General features: G+C 30.9%; 1 protein-coding gene and 2 long non-coding RNA genes across 4 annotated transcripts in view; 2 read left to right on the forward strand and 1 right to left on the reverse strand.

Moving 5' to 3' along the window:
* Positions 1-20,653, reverse strand: part of LOC127730319 (fibroblast growth factor receptor 3-like) — a 46,635-nt gene that overhangs the window by 12,981 nt on the left and 13,001 nt on the right. The window contains exons 5-11 of the mRNA XM_052238655.1: positions 17,787-17,885; positions 16,525-17,058; positions 12,780-12,878; positions 12,315-12,410; positions 11,414-11,512; positions 8,740-8,826; positions 2,348-2,493 (exon numbers count right to left, since the gene is read on the reverse strand). Of these exons, the coding sequence (XP_052094615.1) occupies positions 2,348-2,493; positions 8,740-8,826; positions 11,414-11,512; positions 12,315-12,410; positions 12,780-12,878; positions 16,525-17,058; positions 17,787-17,885 (1,160 nt within the window). The remainder of the gene's footprint in view (positions 1-2,347; positions 2,494-8,739; positions 8,827-11,413; positions 11,513-12,314; positions 12,411-12,779; positions 12,879-16,524; positions 17,059-17,786; positions 17,886-20,653) is intronic.
* LOC127730333 (uncharacterized) overlaps positions 1-20,653 on the forward strand; it is an 83,333-nt gene that overhangs the window by 10,414 nt on the left and 52,266 nt on the right. The gene's annotated exons all lie outside the window — the stretch shown is intronic.
* LOC127730330 (uncharacterized) lies at positions 3,941-6,539 on the forward strand. 2 transcript variants are annotated; one of them, XR_007995044.1, is made up of 3 exons: positions 3,941-4,275; positions 5,429-5,538; positions 6,420-6,539. It is a non-coding gene; the product is annotated as an uncharacterized LOC127730330 (long non-coding RNA). The 2 variants fall into 2 exon arrangements; XR_007995043.1 differs by lacking the exon at positions 3,941-4,275 and having other exon boundaries at positions 5,167-5,538.

Consider the following 20,653-nt stretch of genomic DNA (forward strand, 5'->3'; position numbering starts at 1 on the left):
GGGCTCTGTTCTAATAAAAAGTTGAAACAGAAATTAAAGTTGGGTTTATTATGTTCTAGTTACACTCCTTATAATTTATTGTACATCTGGGCTCTGTTCTAATAAAAAGTTGAAACAGAAATTAAAGTTGGGTTTATTATGTTCTAGTTACACTCCTTATAGTTTATTGTACATCTGGGCTCTGTTCTAATAAAAAGTTGAAACAGAAATTAAAGTTGGGTTTATTATGTTCTAGTTACACTCCATATGATTTATTGTACATCTGGGCTCTGTTCTAATAAAAAGTTGAAACAGAAATTAAAGTTGGGTTTATTATGTTCTAGTTACACTCCATATAATTTATTGTACATCTGGGCTCTGTTCTAATAAAAAGTTGAAACAGAAATTAAAGTTGGGTTTATTATGTTCTAGTTACACTCCTTATAATTTATTGAACTTTAAAGTATTAGCCTTCATAATGGTTTTGAATTTAATTTTTTTTGTAAATTGTCATTCCTCATTCTTCTGATTTTCAATGTTTATTTTTATATCTAAAAATATTTAAATTTTTAGAAAGTCCAGAAATCTTTACTAAAATTCATAAATTATCCTCATATTCATTCCTCGGTATGTAAAACTTTACAATTTTCTTTTATGAAAATGCATTATTTCATTGAAACTATATTCAATAGCAAGTTGTATGGGCAATACAAGGAATATTTAACATCTTTTCGCTGTGTCATTTGATCATATTTATTATCTAATATTTATGAGTGACATTAAAGGCGGATCTACCTGTCTAGGAAATGGTAAAGAAGGTTAATGTAACTGACACAAAATTCAAAAACGCACCAAACAAATTCTATGCAAAGGAAAAGATCTTGTATTGTTGTATTTAATACATTTATTCTACATTCACTGCGATGATTAATGCAGAAATACTATTTTTTTTAAAATTTTGTGTTACTATGTTTTTTGATTAAAAACATAATGTAGTCTAAAAGACATATAAAATAAACGTTATAGAAAAATTAGACGAACGCATATTGAAACAAACACCATTGATATTTACGACCAGTCAATATACTAATGAAAAAAAAAGGGTATCGACCGCAAGTTGTTGTTTTTAGGGAATACTTTAAGTTGTTATCGGTTCTGTTCAATATTTCAGACTTTGTTTAGTATCTTATTATTATATTAAATATTATCGAAAGTTAAAAAGATCCACAACACATTATGTAAATTTTCGTACAAACAAATATACCGTTTATAAAACGTTTACAAACTGAACAATTTTTTTATATGTAGAGATTTCGATTTATTTACTTGTAGGCATTCCAACGAAATTTTAAAAAATTTAAAGAGAAATAGCAAAATAAAATGTGTTAATAAATAGCCATATGCATAAAAAAATACATGATATAAAAATAAGAAGATGAAAAGGGCTTAACTCACCAGATCGATACAAAGCTCATATAAGTCCTAACAAAAGCGGAAAAGACACAAAGTACAGATATGAGAGTACTTGCAGTTATTGAAAGCTAGTTCAAAGCCAATTACAACTAATAAAAGAATCGTGTGTCTTAGACTTAAATATCAACCAGTACACATCCAATATCCAATGGATTTAGTGGGAAGACGTCATAATGACTATTCCTTTACAGATGTTTTAAATATTACGTTGCACATTATTGCATCCATGGAACCGAATTGATATTCTTTTATCTAAATTCCTTGCAATTAAGTATTTTTTTTCATCTTTTAGAGAAGTACCCATATTATGCCTGAATCTATTACAATCGAAGTTTGGAGCCACCTGTTTGAACGTGTATTTTAAAATTTTACTAATTTTTTCAGAAATATGACCAAATAAATACCGGGTACCAAATAAATAGGCATCTGATGTTCCATGGAAGATTCAAATCAAGTGATCTATGTTTTGGTTCTTTTGCTTGCTTTTATATGGTATTTAAAGTCGTAACAAATTTTTAAGACATAATCAAAACACATAAAGCAGTTATACAGAGTTCAATGAACTGATTAGATTGTTCATAAAACGCGTCCTAGTGACAATTCCAAATTCGTTAATATTTTTTCTTAGGCCTTTTGAAATTCTTCATTTATTGGTATTTATTTTTTATCGTTCGCACGTTCACTCACACACAGATTTTTTCTATTGCATTCGTTCACTTGACTAAAAAGTTTATTCAAATTAACGATTAAGTAATATAAAAATTTTCTAAAACAGACCCCCTCCTTAGCAAACAACAATAGTTCTATTAATTAACTATAACCATAGTGGCATTCATTTTTTGATGTATGTGTTACTGATAGCAGTTTACTTAACTCTCCCATAAAGTATATTTACATTTCCACTGGCTGTTTCATGTACTCTGATGGTATTTCTAATAGTTCGTATGCCAGCAGTAACTCTTTGTTTAGCAGGTTGTAATCTTCCGGTTCTCCAAAGAAACATGAATACAGCAACAACAATAAATAGTACTAAACATAAACCTGAAATGATATTAAAACAATAAGTAAGAATATCACAAGATTAATCTAGCTTCCAAAAGATTTTTCTCAGCCTAAATTGTAAACTAAAGTCTTGTAGATAGATACATTTTGTATATATATATATATATATATATATATATATATATAGGTCATTTAAACGATTAAAAGAAAACCCAAACTGAATTGAAGTCAAGTATTGTAATCGTGCGAAGTATATTCAAATTGACGATGCAATTCATTTCTGCACCGACAATTTATCTGTTTTTCTCTTCCCTTTTGAAACAAATGATCATTTTCAAGAAATTTAGAATTATACAATTAATTTAAAAAAAATATATGCCCTCCACAACAGATGAATAGTCGGTGCCTTAAACATTGAAAAATCATGATGCACAAGTATTTCTTCGCCGATTAGGGCGTCCTGTTTGGTGATACATGAAAATATTTGTTTTGCTCTTCAAGTCATTGGACTCTTCGTGTTTACAACATTTGATTCGAGCAAATCTGACTAGAAAATAATTTGTCAATGCGCATATATAAATAAAAGGAAAACATTTTATAAATTTCGTACGTCCGGAGCAATTTTTCGGATTTACCTTCAACAGGAAAACTCAAACTTAAATATTTGAAAGCCGTGAATGTATAAAATACATAGGAGGTATTTGACCAAAAGGGACGTGAAATACTGGCCAAATTCTTAAAGGTCAACCTTGCCTGCGGGAGCTGGATTCTTAGTTTTACTAATAATTTCATAATCTATCAACGGGGGATTTTAAAATAGTATGTTCCCAGCAAACACACAACATTTTAAAAACATTTTTTAAATGTCATATGGACGTCTCTCACAAAATATTTCAATAAGATATCATTTAAACATAAAAAAAATGTTTATTTTATTGTTTTTGAAATGTTTTATTTCTAGCATTTAAGTAAAATGTTTTTACAACATTAACAAAATATAATTTGCTAATATCTTTCATTCATGTTCTCAAACATTGTTCTGAAATATCCCGTAAATATTTTATAATATAAAAAAATAATATTTTCTTCAATTGGTATTTTATATTTTAACAACATTTAAAGTAAATATTTTCCAAATATCCAAAAAACATTCTGCAAAAAAATGTTTTACAGAAAATATAGTTTTGCTATTTTCATAAAATGTTTTATAACGTAAAATTAAAATGTTTTACATAAAACATCTGAAAAATATCAGCTAAATGTTTTCTATAAAATATTCTGACATATACATTACTTAATAATCTTACTGATATTTTATTCAACATTTTACGGATATAAAAATAACATTTTATTTAAACTTTATTCAAAACCCCACAAACAACGTTTTGTGGAATTAGCTCGTTTTTTTTCAGGATATGATATAGTACTACATTTCATCAATATCATGACAAGCAAGATACTATGGTTAAAATCCTTAATTGATATCTTGAAGATCCTTGAAGTCAGATTTTATTCCTTCTTATATTAAAATTCAAAAGAGTCAACATTAAATTAAGCAATAATGTATTAATAAACAATCACCTTTCTTTAATGTTTATTCATTTCGTTCGTGTATATTTTAGAAATTAAGAAATGAAAACTGTAACTGTACTAAGTTCAATTTTCGTATCGTTTATATGCCTTACGGAAAACCGACCTTTTCCGGAATCGACTTTTGTTTTATCACCGGAAATGATTTTGAAATTTGAATTTCGAAACGAAGACAGGATATCAACAAAGAGAGCCAAGAAAATTGTTTGTTACGCGATATATAGTCACTTGGTAAGAATGATTAATCTGTTAAGATGAAACTTGTGCATTCATTGTGTGTGTTCAATCATAATCGGAACCAAATTACATCTGTTTCTGGAGGTGCGGATCAAGGTTTTGAAAAAAGGGGGGCCCCTGCCCAAGGCAAGCAAACGTTTGGAGTGATACTTGTAAATAGTCTATACATTTATCTTATAAGTAGCTCCATCAAGCATCTACGTACACCAATTATGTATTTGTTCATTGATATAAAAAAATTATAAAGATATGTGGCTTGTGTGTTTGATTGCCAATACACCTTATTGCTATTTGTCCGCCATTACTGGCCATGGACATCACAAAAGTTCCCGTAAAATGTTGACATCATATATGAAAATATTTGACACCACAATTGAAAGTAATACACCTTATTGCTATTTGTCCACCATTACTGGACATCACACAACTGTCACAAGTTCCCTTTAAATTTTGACGTCATCATAAAAAATATCTGATGCCACAATGGAAAAGTGATTGTTGTTTGACGTCAAAAGTTCAAGCAGGATAGATTCTCGGGTCAAGCAGGAATAGCGATAAGGTGTATTATTGTATGACGTATGCTGACGTAAAAAGTTCAAGCGGGACAGATTTCCAAATACTGAAATAGCGATAAGGTGTATGAGACAGTTATCCACCAGAATTTAAATGACTTGGATAAAAGAAATTATAGGTCACTGTACGGCTTTCAAAACTGAGAAAACCAATGCCATATAGTCCACTTTGAAGCCTTGACAAACAAATGTTAAATTTTTCTCAACACAATTGAAACAAAACAACTAACTGCCTACATTAAATACACATTATGAAAAAGAAATTTGACAGACTTAAACCAACAACAACTATTGCAGTAAGCATGACTCAATACCTTGTTTCCGAGGCACACAAACAAGTTACAATAACACTAATATAAGCACCATTTGAATATGGAGATTTTTTTTTCTAGTAAAATCAGTGTATGTATGTATTTGCAAAACAGTAAATTAAATTTCCCTTAACAGCTTAATGAACATTACAAAGACTATGTAAGACTTCAGTACAAGCAAGATAATATAAACTGTTGCTTAAAATTATATTTATTGCTTCATACACATAATGTACATACAATGTATCTTTTATTTTTTAACAGGAGCTAAAAGAAAAGCCACAAAGGACAAGTTCAATATGCAGGTTTACAATTTGGAAGTGGCGCAGGTTCTTTGGAATGTCTACAACCTTTCAGTAGAATTTTTTTTTGAAGTAAGATTTTTATACAGAATTACTGTTATTCCATATTTAATTCAAATATTTAGCATAAACAATGCATTACATTCAAGATTAAGGGCATGTATACAATACAGAAAAGATATCTGGACATTTGAATAAATTATTTTTTTTGTGACAAAATAGAAACAAGTTGTTTATTTAAATCAATCTTTTAGTCCAACAGTGTGCCTTCATAAACAACATATTTGCTTTCCTTTGAAGTATTTCAAATACATATAAACAACTCATTTAATGACATCTGTGTGTTTCTCGGAAGTTAAGTTATATTATTATCATCATTGCGAAAACAATGCGTAACACTTCGATAAGTTATTATGTGCCTATAGTATACTTCTAGGACTGTATCATATGCCCTTAGATACAAATGACAAGTTATAAACTATGTCACTCTACAGAGTTTATCACTCAAAACATGCAAAAAGGACAATAAGATGTTTAATGACATTACGTAGCAGGGCTTTTAAAGGCCCCTACATTATATACAATGCATTTAATGAAAACTAAAAAAAACAAGAAAAACAACAGCCTGATTTATACAAAACAATAAAAGAAAAAAATTATGATAGACAACAATCAACGAGTATAATGAAATAAGACTCTTGACTGGACACATATCTAGTCTAAAGTTTTTTATGTGTTTTTTTTTTAATAACTAAATGAAGTTCAGCGTGGCATATTGCTCTCTCTTAACACAGTCAGCCATTTATCGTCCCCTTCCGACAGACTATCATCGTTATTTGTTTCAAAACTTTAAAGGGGAGGGGATGTATATCCTTCAGGCAACGTGAATCGTTCTATAATAAAGGAATGTGCAAGAAGTTTATATATGAATGTAAGATTCATTTTTTTTTCAGAAGCATGGCACAGCAAGAAAAAGATATAAGACACTACAAGACATTCCAAGTGATTTTGAATAAGACAATTGATTGACTTTTTCAATGTATTCTTAAATAAATCAAATAGTTGATGTAAAATGGTGTTTTGTTCTCATCTCTTCAGCCAATTATCAATGATTATTGACTTAAGATGTAACCCTATTAGAAGTGTAGCGTTTTAGTTTAGAAAGAGAAGTTGTATTGAAAAATCTGAATTTGGGACACAAGTTTTAGTCAATGTAACTTGAACTTAAAAATGTGTATAATGTTTGCATAATGTCCAATGGCATATATGTCATGCATGTTCAGGTTGACATATGCATGATGTGTATAAGATAGGTAATAAAAGTTGAGAGTGAAAAACTAAACATTATACCATTGTGGTTGGAATAATGGGCTTTCTTGCACTGTCTGTCGTCTGTTCACCTATATTTGTCGGATTTTGTCCAACAAATATTTTCATCACTGTTTTTCCCAAAACTGCTGATAAAGATGAGTTCATATTTAATGAGCTGCTTGATAGTGATGAACTGTAATGTGTGAACATTTTTGTATCTGGCACCTGTTTCCTGTTTGCTTATACATTATATTTCAAAATGTTGAATGTTCTCACATTTTTCATTACTTTAATTAGTAATGCTGATGAACAGAATGACTTCATATTTGGTAAGTGGCTTGACCATGATGAGTTGTGTCTGCCATTTTGGATGTGTCAAAATTTGTAGATACTTCTTGTTTTTAGAGACTTTGAATTGTGAATTTCATATGCTTAGCAAAACAACTGATTTATTCTTGTTTGTATATAGAATTAATCACTTTGTATAAATTAATTTAACTAATGATTTGTTATTTAAAAAAGCAGGAAACTCAATCAAAAGTACAGAAATTTTTATATTGATATGATCTTGATATCAACCAAAAACATCTTCTTAAAACATTTTGAAAACATTTTTTAGGCACAATCTCACTTGCAAGAAAACATCCAAAAAACATTTTTATAACATTATTTGATGTTCATGATGTTTTTCAAACGTTCAGAAAATATTTCTAGAAAATATTTTTTAAAAGATTATCAAAATGTTTTATACGCCATTGTTTTTCACATTATCATGATATTTCTTTACAACATTTTAATTATATTATGCAAATATTTTAGAAAATTTATTAGAAAACGTTTTAGCGATATATATTCTACCATACATTTAATGTTTTTCTCACGTTTTTTGTGATATTTTCATGACATTAGACACAACATTTTAAAAACATTTTAAAGATGTTTTTGTGTTTGCTGGGTTATAAGTCATATACGGTTCTTATATGGTATCATATTTAATTGGGTATCTTGAAATATTGTATTACAAAATCTTCCTTGGTTGTCATTATGTTGGTGCATGCCCAATGTTTCCTTTTGTTGTATCATTGACAAGACGATTTAATCTCACCTAGATTGGTAAAGTAGTTTTGCATTTGATATATTAAATCGATAAAAAAAAATGCTAAGCTATTATCTAATATTCATATATGGATATGTTCCTTTAAATTCTATACCCGAAATGAGTATTCCAAAAGCAACAGTAAAACAACTGATTTCAACTGCATCTCTTCTAAAATACCTTTTGACATATGATCTACAGTTTGCATCGTGAAATGACATTTGTATAAAAAGATTGAATTTTATCAAAGCTTTCATTATTAGAAACCACCGAAATTTTTTTTAATTACTCGAAAATGTTGTGACTTATTGTAAAAGAGAGGCGAAAGATACCAAAGGGACATTCAAACTCATAAGTCGAAAATAAACTGACAACGCCATGAAAAAAAAAAAAGACCAACAGACAAACAATAGTACACAAAACACAACATAGAAAACTAAAGACTGAGCAATTTAAGACTGTAATATGTCTTAATTTCAATAACTTAGTGACAAGCCTAAAAACAAAAACATTTTGAAGAAATACATACAGGTTCATAAATTTGAAGCTTGAATGATGCATCGCCAGCGTTGTTATTTGTTCTAAGTATGTAGATTTTCTTTTGTTCTTTTGATATTTTTTTTACAATCAATCCGCAGTCTGTCGCGACTGAGGTTTTCCTATTTGACAATAAAAAACACTTGTCATAGTCTAGTCAATTTGGTGAAGAACCTGCAACTAATTGCAACACAACGTTTTTCTCTGAAAAACAAGTCTGTTACTTTCTATAAACAACATACTAAAAATCTTAGATTTTAGATCTAAATTGACTAGGCTATCAATAGATATTTGACACTATCGGAGATTGACATGGCAAATACTCTTACTTGCAACTATTGCAATGAAAATGTTCTTGGACAGTCCTGCTATTACATTCACATGGGTTTCAGTATACACAGGAGCCATTTCCGACACTAAAATTGTAAAACAAAAGAAATATACATATGTAATAGTAGAATCTGTGACATTGATTAAATCAAAATTTACTCAGATATACTGGAATTATAGCTTGACGAAAGTGTCCTAAGACAAGTCATATGTTTTGTCGTAAGGTGAAAATTAAGACATTACATCATACTAGCTTATCGTAGTGTTTCATAAAACATAGTTACGTTCTTTTCCAGATTTTGATAATACAATTTCACACGGAAAACTCAATACAAAAATGTGCAACAAAAAGACGATTTTGCGTTCACTTTTGTTAATTTTCCTTTTTTTAACGGTTTTGTTCCTTTGACTCATTTTACAGTGTGTATGTTTCTCCAACTCGTTTGCTATTCACGTGTCTGTAGTTACGTTTTAGATTGCAATGAACGTCATCTATGTATAACTGGAAAATTATTAATAACCTTATAGGTACCTGTTTTACTGCACAGATGCACATTTCGACAATTAATGCATATTCAGTGATACTCGAGACCAAACTATTTGAAAGTTCAACCCTAGTACAAACGTTGAAGAGCTAATAAAACCAAAAAGGACTAATCATTTAAACCGCTTGTAATCTTCAGGATATTTATTTTCACAATTTGCTGATAAACACGTATTTCTATCTAGTCATTTACTAATATGGTCCTACAACTTGTCGTTACTTATATGTTTGCACTGCATAAGGTGATGAGTTTCTCAGATTGCTTTTTAAAAGACGTTTTTACATCAAATCTCTTCGAGTAGTACTCAGTGACAAATTAATCTTGGAGAACACAGATAATCCGTTAGTTGAAATAAGGGTTATTCGATACACAACCCTTTTGTTTTATGTATGCATGTGCTTGATGAAAAAACGACTCTTGTCATCAGCTCAAAATTCTTTACAGCTTCTATCATGCAGATATTCAAGGTTATCAATGGTTTTGCGAATGCTATCCTTAAACTAAAGAATACTTCTAGTATATAAATGTAGAAAAAACTAAATCATACAAAACATCATGTCGACGTGATGAATGAGTATGAAAGAGGCTCACAAGAGTATTTTTTATGGTCCGCTAAAGTCAAAATAAAACCTAACACATGTTATGATGATGCAGGCCACAGATGTGACAGTTTATGTTTCAAAATCAATCATATCAAAAGATACATGTATAAAATTTGCATACACTACGATTATAAGTACCAATTGTGAATTTAAATATACAATACTTTCATTACAATCTGAACCAATGAGCATATTATGTAATAAGTGAAAAGACAAATGTCATCAATTATTAAAATTGAAATTTTTGAAAAGTCAATCAATTTAGAGTTATCTCCCCTTGACTATAAATTTGTTAATAATAGTGTAACATCTCAACTTTTGGGAGCAGATACCGCCTCTTTTCGTCACCTTTAAATCAACAAATAAAGAAACTCTTTTCAAGGTGGAAGAAGGGGAAGGAGGAGGGGATTAAAATATTTTATGAAATTGAGTGTCACCAAATTTCTGTACGTGTTCTTCCTTCGGCAGCTATTTGAAAAAGAGGCTGCATATTAAAACATGTGCTTGAAGTAGCGCCCCCATATCAATTACAAAATTCCAATGAGTTTTAAGTCAGATAAGCACCTATGTACTGTACAAAACTATTTCCTACGTATTTCTAAAATTTACAAAACATGATATCAAAAGACTTAATACAACTAAAAGTTACACTCTTTCATTGTACCATAAAGTCACTTATGCTGCACATAAGTGTATATATCGGCATCTTTTATCTCGCCCGTGTGGTTGGCTGCAAAGTTTGATACGTTCAAAGAAAGCAGAATGGGCAAGGTCGTTTATATTTCGATGTTAATAAAGGCAACAGTAGTAATATAGCTGTTCAATAGTCATAAATCGATTAAGCGAAAACAAATCCGGGTTACTAAAACTTCCCTAGTTTTAACTCTTTATTGTTGAGAATAATATTATGTTCCTAATATGCGGACAGTATAGAAATTATGTGTTTAAATATGAAGCTTTTTCGATCCCACGGTGCATCAATCACAAGTTCACAACAATGATAGTACATGTACATTTAGATTAAATTCCTTATAATTGTCACAACACGCATGGGATAACACATCGTTCTCATATTTTATAATGTGAATTTTCATCTGTATTGGCTGGCCGTTGTTATCCTACAGACAACATTTATTAACAAAACCAAAAAAAACTAGAAATTATTGCGGTCATTAAAACTTTTATCAGGAAAATTAAAGAGGTTCATAGATTGTAAAAACGTTTATGTACATTCAAAATGAAATTTCGGATGTGCAAAATCAAAATACAGACATTTTTATATCATTTTCTGAATTAAAAGGCACCAAAGGTACTTCACGGGTTTAGGGCTCTGAAATAAAATCGTAATATCTTTTTTACCTTGCTCAATTGTTGTTTTCAACATGTCATTTTCGCCATTCTAATATGTGTATGGAATGAAACTTGTTATAAGACTAAAATAAAAGATTGCGTAATACAATCTGATTGAAACACTACACCGTCTTTAGATCTACAGCTTCAACATTTCACGTTCTGTTAATACTTACAATTCACTTCACACAAGCCTCCACTATATCCCTCTTCGCATACACATTTGTCAGGTTCAGAACAAGTTCCGTTGTTCTTACATTCAGGATTACAGATAGCTACAGTTAGATAGACATAATCTTACAGAAACTTTCAAAATGAAAACAGCAATAAATGCGCTACTCCTTAGATATATTGAATACTTTTTTTTGAATTTCATGGGAGGCTAACTTCTCTTGTATTTACCCCTTATTTCTTTTTCTCCTGCTATTTGTCTGAATCCAATATAGGAAGTCAAAGCATAGACTGGTATGACGAAATAAAAAAGATCATTTAGGTAAAAAGATAAAATACGAGGTGCACAATGCTATTAAGTATTACAAATTCTGTGACGTCGGATACAAACGAACTAATTTATCACCCAGCTATTATTAAAAGGTTAATATTGATTAATTTTAAATGAAAGTAAAAAGTAAGAAAAAAATTATATATAGAACGATATAAAATTTAATATTCAGATGTGTTTCTCATATATACTTCGTTAGATATGCATGATTTATAACCTTAATCAACAAAGTAACTAAAAAAACTATCTTGAAAATACATAGGTCGGAAAATATATAAATCTTTTATCGATCAATCGAAATGACACGAATTTCTGAATTTTGTTCACCAATAAGATCTCAGACATTACAAACATCGTCAGCTATGCAATTGGGAGTTGAATAAAGATCAAATAATAGACTAATCGGAGAGAAAAAACTAATAAAAAAAAACACAGATTTTAATTTATCATGGATAACTTTTCATCTTTGAGCTATTATTCTCCTTTAGCCGATTTTACCAAATATTCAAGGATGTAAATGAAAATATATCATCAGGACTAATTGTGTAATTTTCGAAAAAGGTGCATATACTTACGAGTCTCACAAACATATCCTTCATAACCCTGAAGACATCGGCATTTGTCCATTTGGTAACATATTCCATTGTTCTTGCATTCCGGACTACATGTCACTAAACAAAGGTTTTAAAATTATTTATAATAAGATATCAAACATTAACATATGAATTCGTATATATTTGATATGTGTCTTGAGTTATAATTTGAATTCAACAGATACAGAATTTTATGCGAGGTAACAGCGATATACATTGTAGCTTTTGGGTGATATTTGGCTAAAGCTGTGGATATTTAAATGTTTTTCTTAATTCTATATCAAAGTTATTAATATTTCGAGCAGGAAATTGAGCAGGGAATAATTATATATAAAGATTGCTTTCAATGTTTACAAACAGTGAAAACACAGTTGGACATTTTGTTTATTGTTGGGTATGTGCATGTGTTTAAATGGTATCTCAAACATTTTTATTTTGACTAAGTACCTTGAGTTTCACAAAGATTTCCTGCATATCCCCCTGGACAGTCACATTTTCCTCTAGCAATGCAAGTTCCGCCATTTTTGCAGCCTGGTCGACAAAAATCTTAAAAAACACAAGATTATAATATTACGATTTATCTGAACTTAGTGTTAAGATACCAACGCAAACAAGAAGGACAATACAAACAAGAAAACAGGGATTAACTGGAGGCGTCAAGGAGCATGTATTGTTCACTTGGCATTTTTGCATAACATTAATAAAATGCAGCGAGAATATTTGAGTGAATGGAAACTGTGCAGGCCAAAATCTTGTCTTACTGATCACTTTTGCCAGGCAGAGTTCTTGTTGATCTATTATATAGGCAAAATGAAACAATAAACAGCTGCGCCATGAGCGCATGATACGCCCGTCGCTTTATCAAAGAATAAAGTTCAATAACTTCTCAATGTCATATCAGAAATTTATAAAAAAAACTAAAGGGAGGTTATTTTAATAGATATAAAACAGTTACCAAAAAAGTTCCTGAAAACTGCTCATAGCACTATTGAGTTATTGTCAGAAAACTGGAAAATCACCCCTTTTTTATGAATAAAATCTCATAACTCGGAAACGTAAATTCAAAAATTTATAAAAATCGAAAGGAAGCTTACGTCAATAGATATAAACAATTCACCGAAGTTTCATGAAAACTGCTGAAAGAATTTTAGAGTTATTGTCCGAAAACTGAAAACTCCCTCTTTTTTAATGAATAAAACCCCCATAACTCGGAAACGTAAAATCTAAAATTCATCAAAAATCAAAAGGGAGCTCACATCAATAGACATAAACAAGTCACCAAATTTTCTTGCAAATTGGTGAAATCGTTTTTGAGTTATTGTCTGAAAACTGGAAAATCCCCCGTTTTTAATGAATAAAACCACATAACTCGGAAACATAAAATCTAAAATTTACAAAAATCGAAAGGGAGCTCACGTCAATGGATATAAACAATTCACCAATGTTTCATGCAAATTGGTTAAAGCGTTTTCGAGTTATTGTCCGATAATGTTGACGACGGACGGACGGACAACGGTATACCATAATACGTCCCGTAACCGGGAGTATAAAAACGGTACACAATGTGATTAAATGGGTAATTTCGATCATTTGACTTATTTGTAGATTTTATGTTACTGATAATTTCGGCCATGTCGACTTATTTGTAGATGTCATATTGGTGATCAATTTTACAGTTTACAGTTTCGCTCTATTATATATTGTCCACCAAAACTAAAACCATATAAAAAATGTAGTTAAAGGGCAATAAGATGTCATTGAAGGGCAATAAGATCATCTAAGGAGTTGACTAACGATTTCGGCAATGTTGAATTTGATTGGAGATCTTGTCATGCTGCACTCCAACGTTTCTCTCTATCTATTATAAGTTTCTAGATTGATGCCCAACACTGGATTAATGTGCAAGAAGCGTCTTGTAATGGTAAAAACTCCTATAACGACTCGACTAACCATTTCAGCCATACTGGTCGTTTTTGCAATTAAAGAGTCTCTCTATTTAGTACTGTTTCGAATATGTATAGCCAAATGCAAAAATCGTAAAAGTCGTCTTTTAATGAAAATAACTCCTAAGAATATAAAAACATTTAGATGTGTAATTTTGCTTATGAAACAACTTTCTACCCGAGACCAAATAAGGTAAAAGTTAGCAACTATAAGTCACTGTACGGCATGCTTGCATAGCAGGAGACGATTACCCACGTCGACACACCTGGTCCAGCTCCTTTTGTTGTTCATGCGATTCCCTCAGTTTTTGTTTGTTACCTTTATTTGTCTTTTCCTAATCGATTTAAAAAAAAATTGATATCGGTTAACTACTGTCGCCTAACCTACAAACGTTTTTACAATGATCAAAACCCATTCGACATTGCAAGCTATCAAAGACCCGACATGACAAATGTAAAACAATTCAAAAATACTAACGGCCTGATTTATGTACAAAACAATCAACGAAACCCAAATATAATATAGCGCAACAAATGACAACCTCTGTATTACAGGCACCTGACTTGGGACAGACACACGAAGAATGTGGCTAAGTTGAACATATTTGTGGGCGGTCCAACCCTCCTCTTGCCTTGAAAAGTGTTGTTACATCACACTACAAGAACACGCTAAACAAATCTGTTGAAAAAGGCTTGATTCATTAGATCGATACGAAACAAAAGACTTACAAAAAGAGAAGACTTAAGACACAAAGTACCGAGTACTGAAAACTAGTTCGAAGCCAATCACGGCTAATAAAAAACCATGTATACCCAAACTAAAATATCAATCAGTACACATCCAATTGATAAAGTCTAAAGACGTCATAAAGAGTCAGAGAAAAACGCGAGCTTGTGCAATTGCAAGTTTCTCTTTAATTATTATTATTTTTTAGAAAATCGAAAAACACCCCAAATATGTAATAATTGTCATTCAAAGGCAATAACTCGCATAAGGATTTGTCTTACTTTTTTTGTCATGTAGACTTAATAATTGATCAGATTTTTTGATCACTTTTCTGTGATACTTTTTCACTACCAACTATAATTTTCACACAAAAAATGACCCCGCAAAATATTGGTAAACATCGTCGAGTCTCAAAGGAGCGATAACTCTAATAAGGCTGATACTTACAATTTTTGCTGTGTTGATATACTTGTAAATCTTGTCGTGCGGATGAAATTTGCTGATTATAGTTTCTTTCTATCTATTATAGCTTTTAGGGATAAAGCCCAAAAACCGCAAAAATAGTTAAAAATCAAAACCAAAGGGCAATAACTCCTATAATGAGTCCTTTGACAGTTTTTGTCAGAATAGATAGTAGTTTAATATCGACATTTGAAACGTGTTTGTCCCGGAATTTTTTTTCTCCATCTATGTCCCTATGTTTTATTTTTAGCCACGAAGGTCTTGTTGGTTGACCGACGGATTTATCGGACATAACTTGTAAAATAGATACTTTATGATGATTGTGGCTAACTTTTGTTTCAATGAACTCGATTGTTTAAAAGGGGAATAGTTTAGTATAAGTTAACGGACGACGGACGCAGGAAAAAGACATCAAAAGATGGCAATAGCTCAAATTGGCCCTGTGGTCCAGATGAACTCAAATATTGGACAGTATAACAGACCACACAAACCACAAACTCCTAAAAAAGACGTTAAATAAAATAGAAACATAAACGAACATCACATTGACAAAACAGCAAAACGGTTTGGGTAAAAAAAACCTCCTCAAAATACTGGAATCACAGTTTAATAAACCAGTTCAACGTGTGTACAACCTAACCGTCAAATAAACACACAATAAAAAAAAACCTGCATGGTTTAGCTACTAACAGAATGACCGCGTACTTGAACAAGAAAATACAAGTCGGCACATAACTGGGAAGCAGGGTCGAAATGTGCTTGCCTGAGCTTTATGAAGCTTTGAACCAGCTATCAGAATTGTTCAAAACTTGTTTTGGTTGAAATCGAATATTGAATGTATAATGAAACTAAGTGACCTTGATGTATGATGCATGTCTATGTGAAAAACAGAACAATATGTAATGCCATATTCTACGGTGCACCATGCCGCGATACATTTTTTGCGAGCAGTTTTGTCCAAAATCGACAACGTTTATACTTTGCAAACGTTCAACTTTCGAAAACATTTAATAGGCGTTATGAGCAATAAAGAAAAAAATATTTTTAGGCTAGAACTTACCTGTTATAGTTTTTAAAAGTTTTGGCAAAGTTGTATCCAGGTTGTCGTAGGTTGTATCAAAGTAATATTCCGGTTTGGAGACTAACGATTTGAGTTGAATATCATTAACGCTGCTCCCGATTCCTATCCCAATTATCGTTACGTTTTTGCTTTTACATTTAGCCAGACCAGGTTTGTTTGTTTCAGATGACTGTCCATCAGTTAACAACACTAAAATATTATGGATATGAGTTCGTGCTCCACTCTCGCGTTTAAACATATCTTCACATGCGAAGCCAATAGCACGATCAATTTTTGTTCCGCCCGTTCCAAAATATGTTTTCAATATAGCGTCTGCTATTTTGTCTTTTGTATGATTATCATCGAGGTCAAAGCTTTTTCTAGCAGAGCTACTGAATAAAGCCAATCCAATACGTAGTAAGTCGTATCTGATAGGAAGTCTATTAACAGCATTGGCAAGATACTCCATGGTTACACGAAAATTGTCATCTCCAACACTACCTGATTCGTCTACCACAAATATAATATCAGATGCTGAAAAAAATAACAGCTTTTATCGCATGTTGTTTGGATGGCAATTTCTGTAGTGATATGAACATTCTATGGGAACTTCATATCTACAGTAAATGAATCTAATGTGTTAGTTTACCTCGAATTATTGTTCGCCTACATTTAGTATGTAAACACAAGTCATAATTTGTGGAATATCCACCCAAAATAATAATTGGTTTTCAATTATATTTCAACCTTATTTCAATTATTTTTAAAGCTAGTCCCTAATTTTCAGAACTTAATATTTCATGTATTTTAGCCTATGAACATGAAGTACCAGATAAACAGAAGATAAATGGATTAATAAGAATAAATTTTAGTTTTCGTATATCAATAAGAACTTTAACGGAAACCAATTTCGTTGATTCGACATACCATGTCTTCCGTGTATATTAAAATTTTGCTTGCAGCTGTAGGCCGCTAGTTTACGTGGCCTCTCCACAATAATGATGTGTATGATATAGTTTTAATGCCTACTAACTATGAATGCTAGACAATGGGAATCAGACAATGTTTTTACAAGTGAGATATTAAATTACTGAAATTGTTTGGATAATGAAAACAACACATTTAAACAAAATTTCTGTCAGCTGAGGTTAAATGAAAATTATTTGAACTAGTAATATATTTCTTAAAAATACAAAGTGTGCTTATCAACGGTATCACTGTGCTGAATACTTCAATGTTTATAACTTTACATACATACTTACGATTAACCTCACAGAAATCCCCTGCATAACCTGCTCGACAAGAACATTTATTTGGTCCGAAACAATCCCCGCCGTGTTGACAAAGAGGAAAACACTCATCTGTTGAAAAATAGTAATTAATCAACACTTTCTTTTTCAAACATAAATTTGTATTATATATACGTCTAAACGTGACAACTTTACCACAGACGTTCTCCATCGGATAACCTGTAGTTATACAGGGCTAACACCATAATTTACATATACTTCGTCTCAAATTTAGCCCTTCAATGTTAGATCTATAGATTTGTCGGATCACAAACTGGATGACTTTAACCGCATGAAAATCCTAGTGATTGAACAGAACATGACTGGAGTGATGCCCAGCGACAGGCTGGGGAAAGCTTCTGGATAAAGGAACTAAATGTACTTCATCCAAACGACATCAACAAGAAGTACTAGCAGTTTATTACAGGGGCTTTTCTATTATTTTACATACATTTATACATACTACTGCATTTCTGACAATTTGGGGTGTATATATACGCAGGAATGTTTATAGAATATTGAGTTATGTTTTATTTGAGGAGGTTCAAGATTTGGGATTAAATCAATAGACCAAAACTTACCTGTATTAGTGAACTATTTTACACAAACAACTAGTATTGTAAAAATTATTGAGACTGTCGAATGCTATTTGTTCAGCCAAAATATTTGTCAACACGATTTTATAACATCATCTTCGTATATTATCATCTTATATTAGTACCTTTGCTCAAATCTTTAGACTATCACGATATCTGTACACAATAAATAAATTATATATATGCCTAAAGAGCGTATAAAACAACACCTAGTTTAAAAAAAGGAAATAATAAATATAAGTATCTATAAATATTTCGGATTACATATATCCTTCATCAGAATGATGATGATGATGTAAAATGAATCATAAAATTGAGAAATGAAATGGGGAATGTGTCAAAGAGACAACAAACCGACCAAAGAGCATATCTATTTATACTGGTTAAACTAAAACAATCTTTACCGTTATACAAATTATCGGTTAAAAATCCGATCAACACTTGTAAATTTCTAAAATTTGAAAGTTGACGAAGGTCAGGTATTTACAACAGAGACTGCATAGACACGCATCCCAAAAGAATAGTAATGTGCAATAAGAGCTGGTACAATTCTAAAATTTCACTATTGACGAAAGTTAAGATATTAAGTTATTACAACAGAGAAAGCGTAGATATACACCCCAGAGAATATACTAGTTCTCCAATGAAAGATCTTGTTATTTAACTTTTGAAATACAGCATATCAAAAATAATGGAATACATTATTTTTGAAGTAATTTTATGGATGATTTAGAAAAATTGCTTTTGATTGTCGTTTCAATTTTTTTGATAATAACGACTTTTCTATTGTCTTTAACACACTACCATACAATCTTATCAAACTGAAGTTTTCTTATTTAATTAAACAGTTCTTTGAAAAATCTGATTGTAGATTTTTTTGCTGCAACTCATATAAAGCCTTCTTCTGTAGTGAAAAAGGTAGATATGCTAGATATATTTACTGGAACTGTGATGAGTTGATTAAGGCTGTGAATGTTCAGAATATAAGTTTCGGCAATAAACTTTATCAACTGGAGGTAGGTATTCCTATGGGCAGCAATTGCGTCTCTTTATTTGAAAACTTGATCATGTATTGTTATGAATGTGACAGAGTATATTTTTACATATTTCATTAATTAGTATTTTACATTTTATTACATGCCGGATATTATACTTTATTCATTCACTCTGATCATTTGATCTTTTGATTTATAGTTTATTATCTCTTCGCGCTTTAAATTGTATGAAAGTTCAAGTCAGTCATACTTCATTGAGCAAAGTTGTAATTGTATCTACCTGTCCAACTCATTAGTAAATTAATTGTCATACCTTGTTTACCTTTATGGTCAGTTCTTATTGGTCATTCAGGACACACCTCAGATTTTGGAAAAGAAGTAATGGTGGTTAATTCTTGAAAATTGGAGACATTCATATTTAATATTTACTTCTTATTTAAACCGTATATAGTGATGAAACTTATTTAAAGACATTCTATTTAGCGCTCGTTAGTACTCACTGAAGTTTCCATACTTTTGAATCACTGTAGCTATTGGAAATTACATTCTTTATATCTGGTAAGTAGATTTTATGTTCTTTGTGGTGTATGAAAGGCGTATGCAGTGCATGCTGTACAATTCTGCCCGTTTATAGGTAAGTATGCCCATAGACCTTAGATATGATGGGAGTAAGATAGTTTATGTATTTATCTGAGAATATATGATTTGAATCTGTAGTTTGGATGTAGAAAGGGAGATTTACGAATGATTTTGAAAGTGACCTTGACCTGTCAGTTATGGATCTATGACGTCACATTGACAATTGCGTTAATATTGCCATAAATGGTTATTTTGTGTAATAGCTTGATTTTATTATATCAGTCTTTAATATGTTGTATTTTGTAAAAGGGATCATTATTTTCCTAGATCCTAGTATTTACTATTGTGTATTATTTTCAGAACACATAGATTATGATGTTCCTGTAACATACTGGTTGTACTGTAAATGTTAGATATATAACCTGGTTCCACGGATTGGTAAGGGTCATATTATATTGTACCAAAATGTCAGTTAACTTGAGTTCGATAATAGATATTAAACATTACAGTAGTGCATACGAACTTAATAGCTAGAATACTATAGTGAACAGTTAATAACCTTTGTATGGTAAAGGTTTTATGAATGACACTCGTTTATGAAGTAAGATACATTCGACTTGTTTATAATACGCTTGGTTGATTATAATAATATGCTATTTGATACGACTTA

This window comes from Mytilus californianus, unplaced genomic scaffold (genome assembly GCF_021869535.1).
Source record: "Mytilus californianus isolate M0D057914Y unplaced genomic scaffold, xbMytCali1.0.p SCAF_2, whole genome shotgun sequence".
NCBI classification, from domain to species: domain Eukaryota; kingdom Metazoa; phylum Mollusca; class Bivalvia; order Mytilida; family Mytilidae; genus Mytilus; species Mytilus californianus.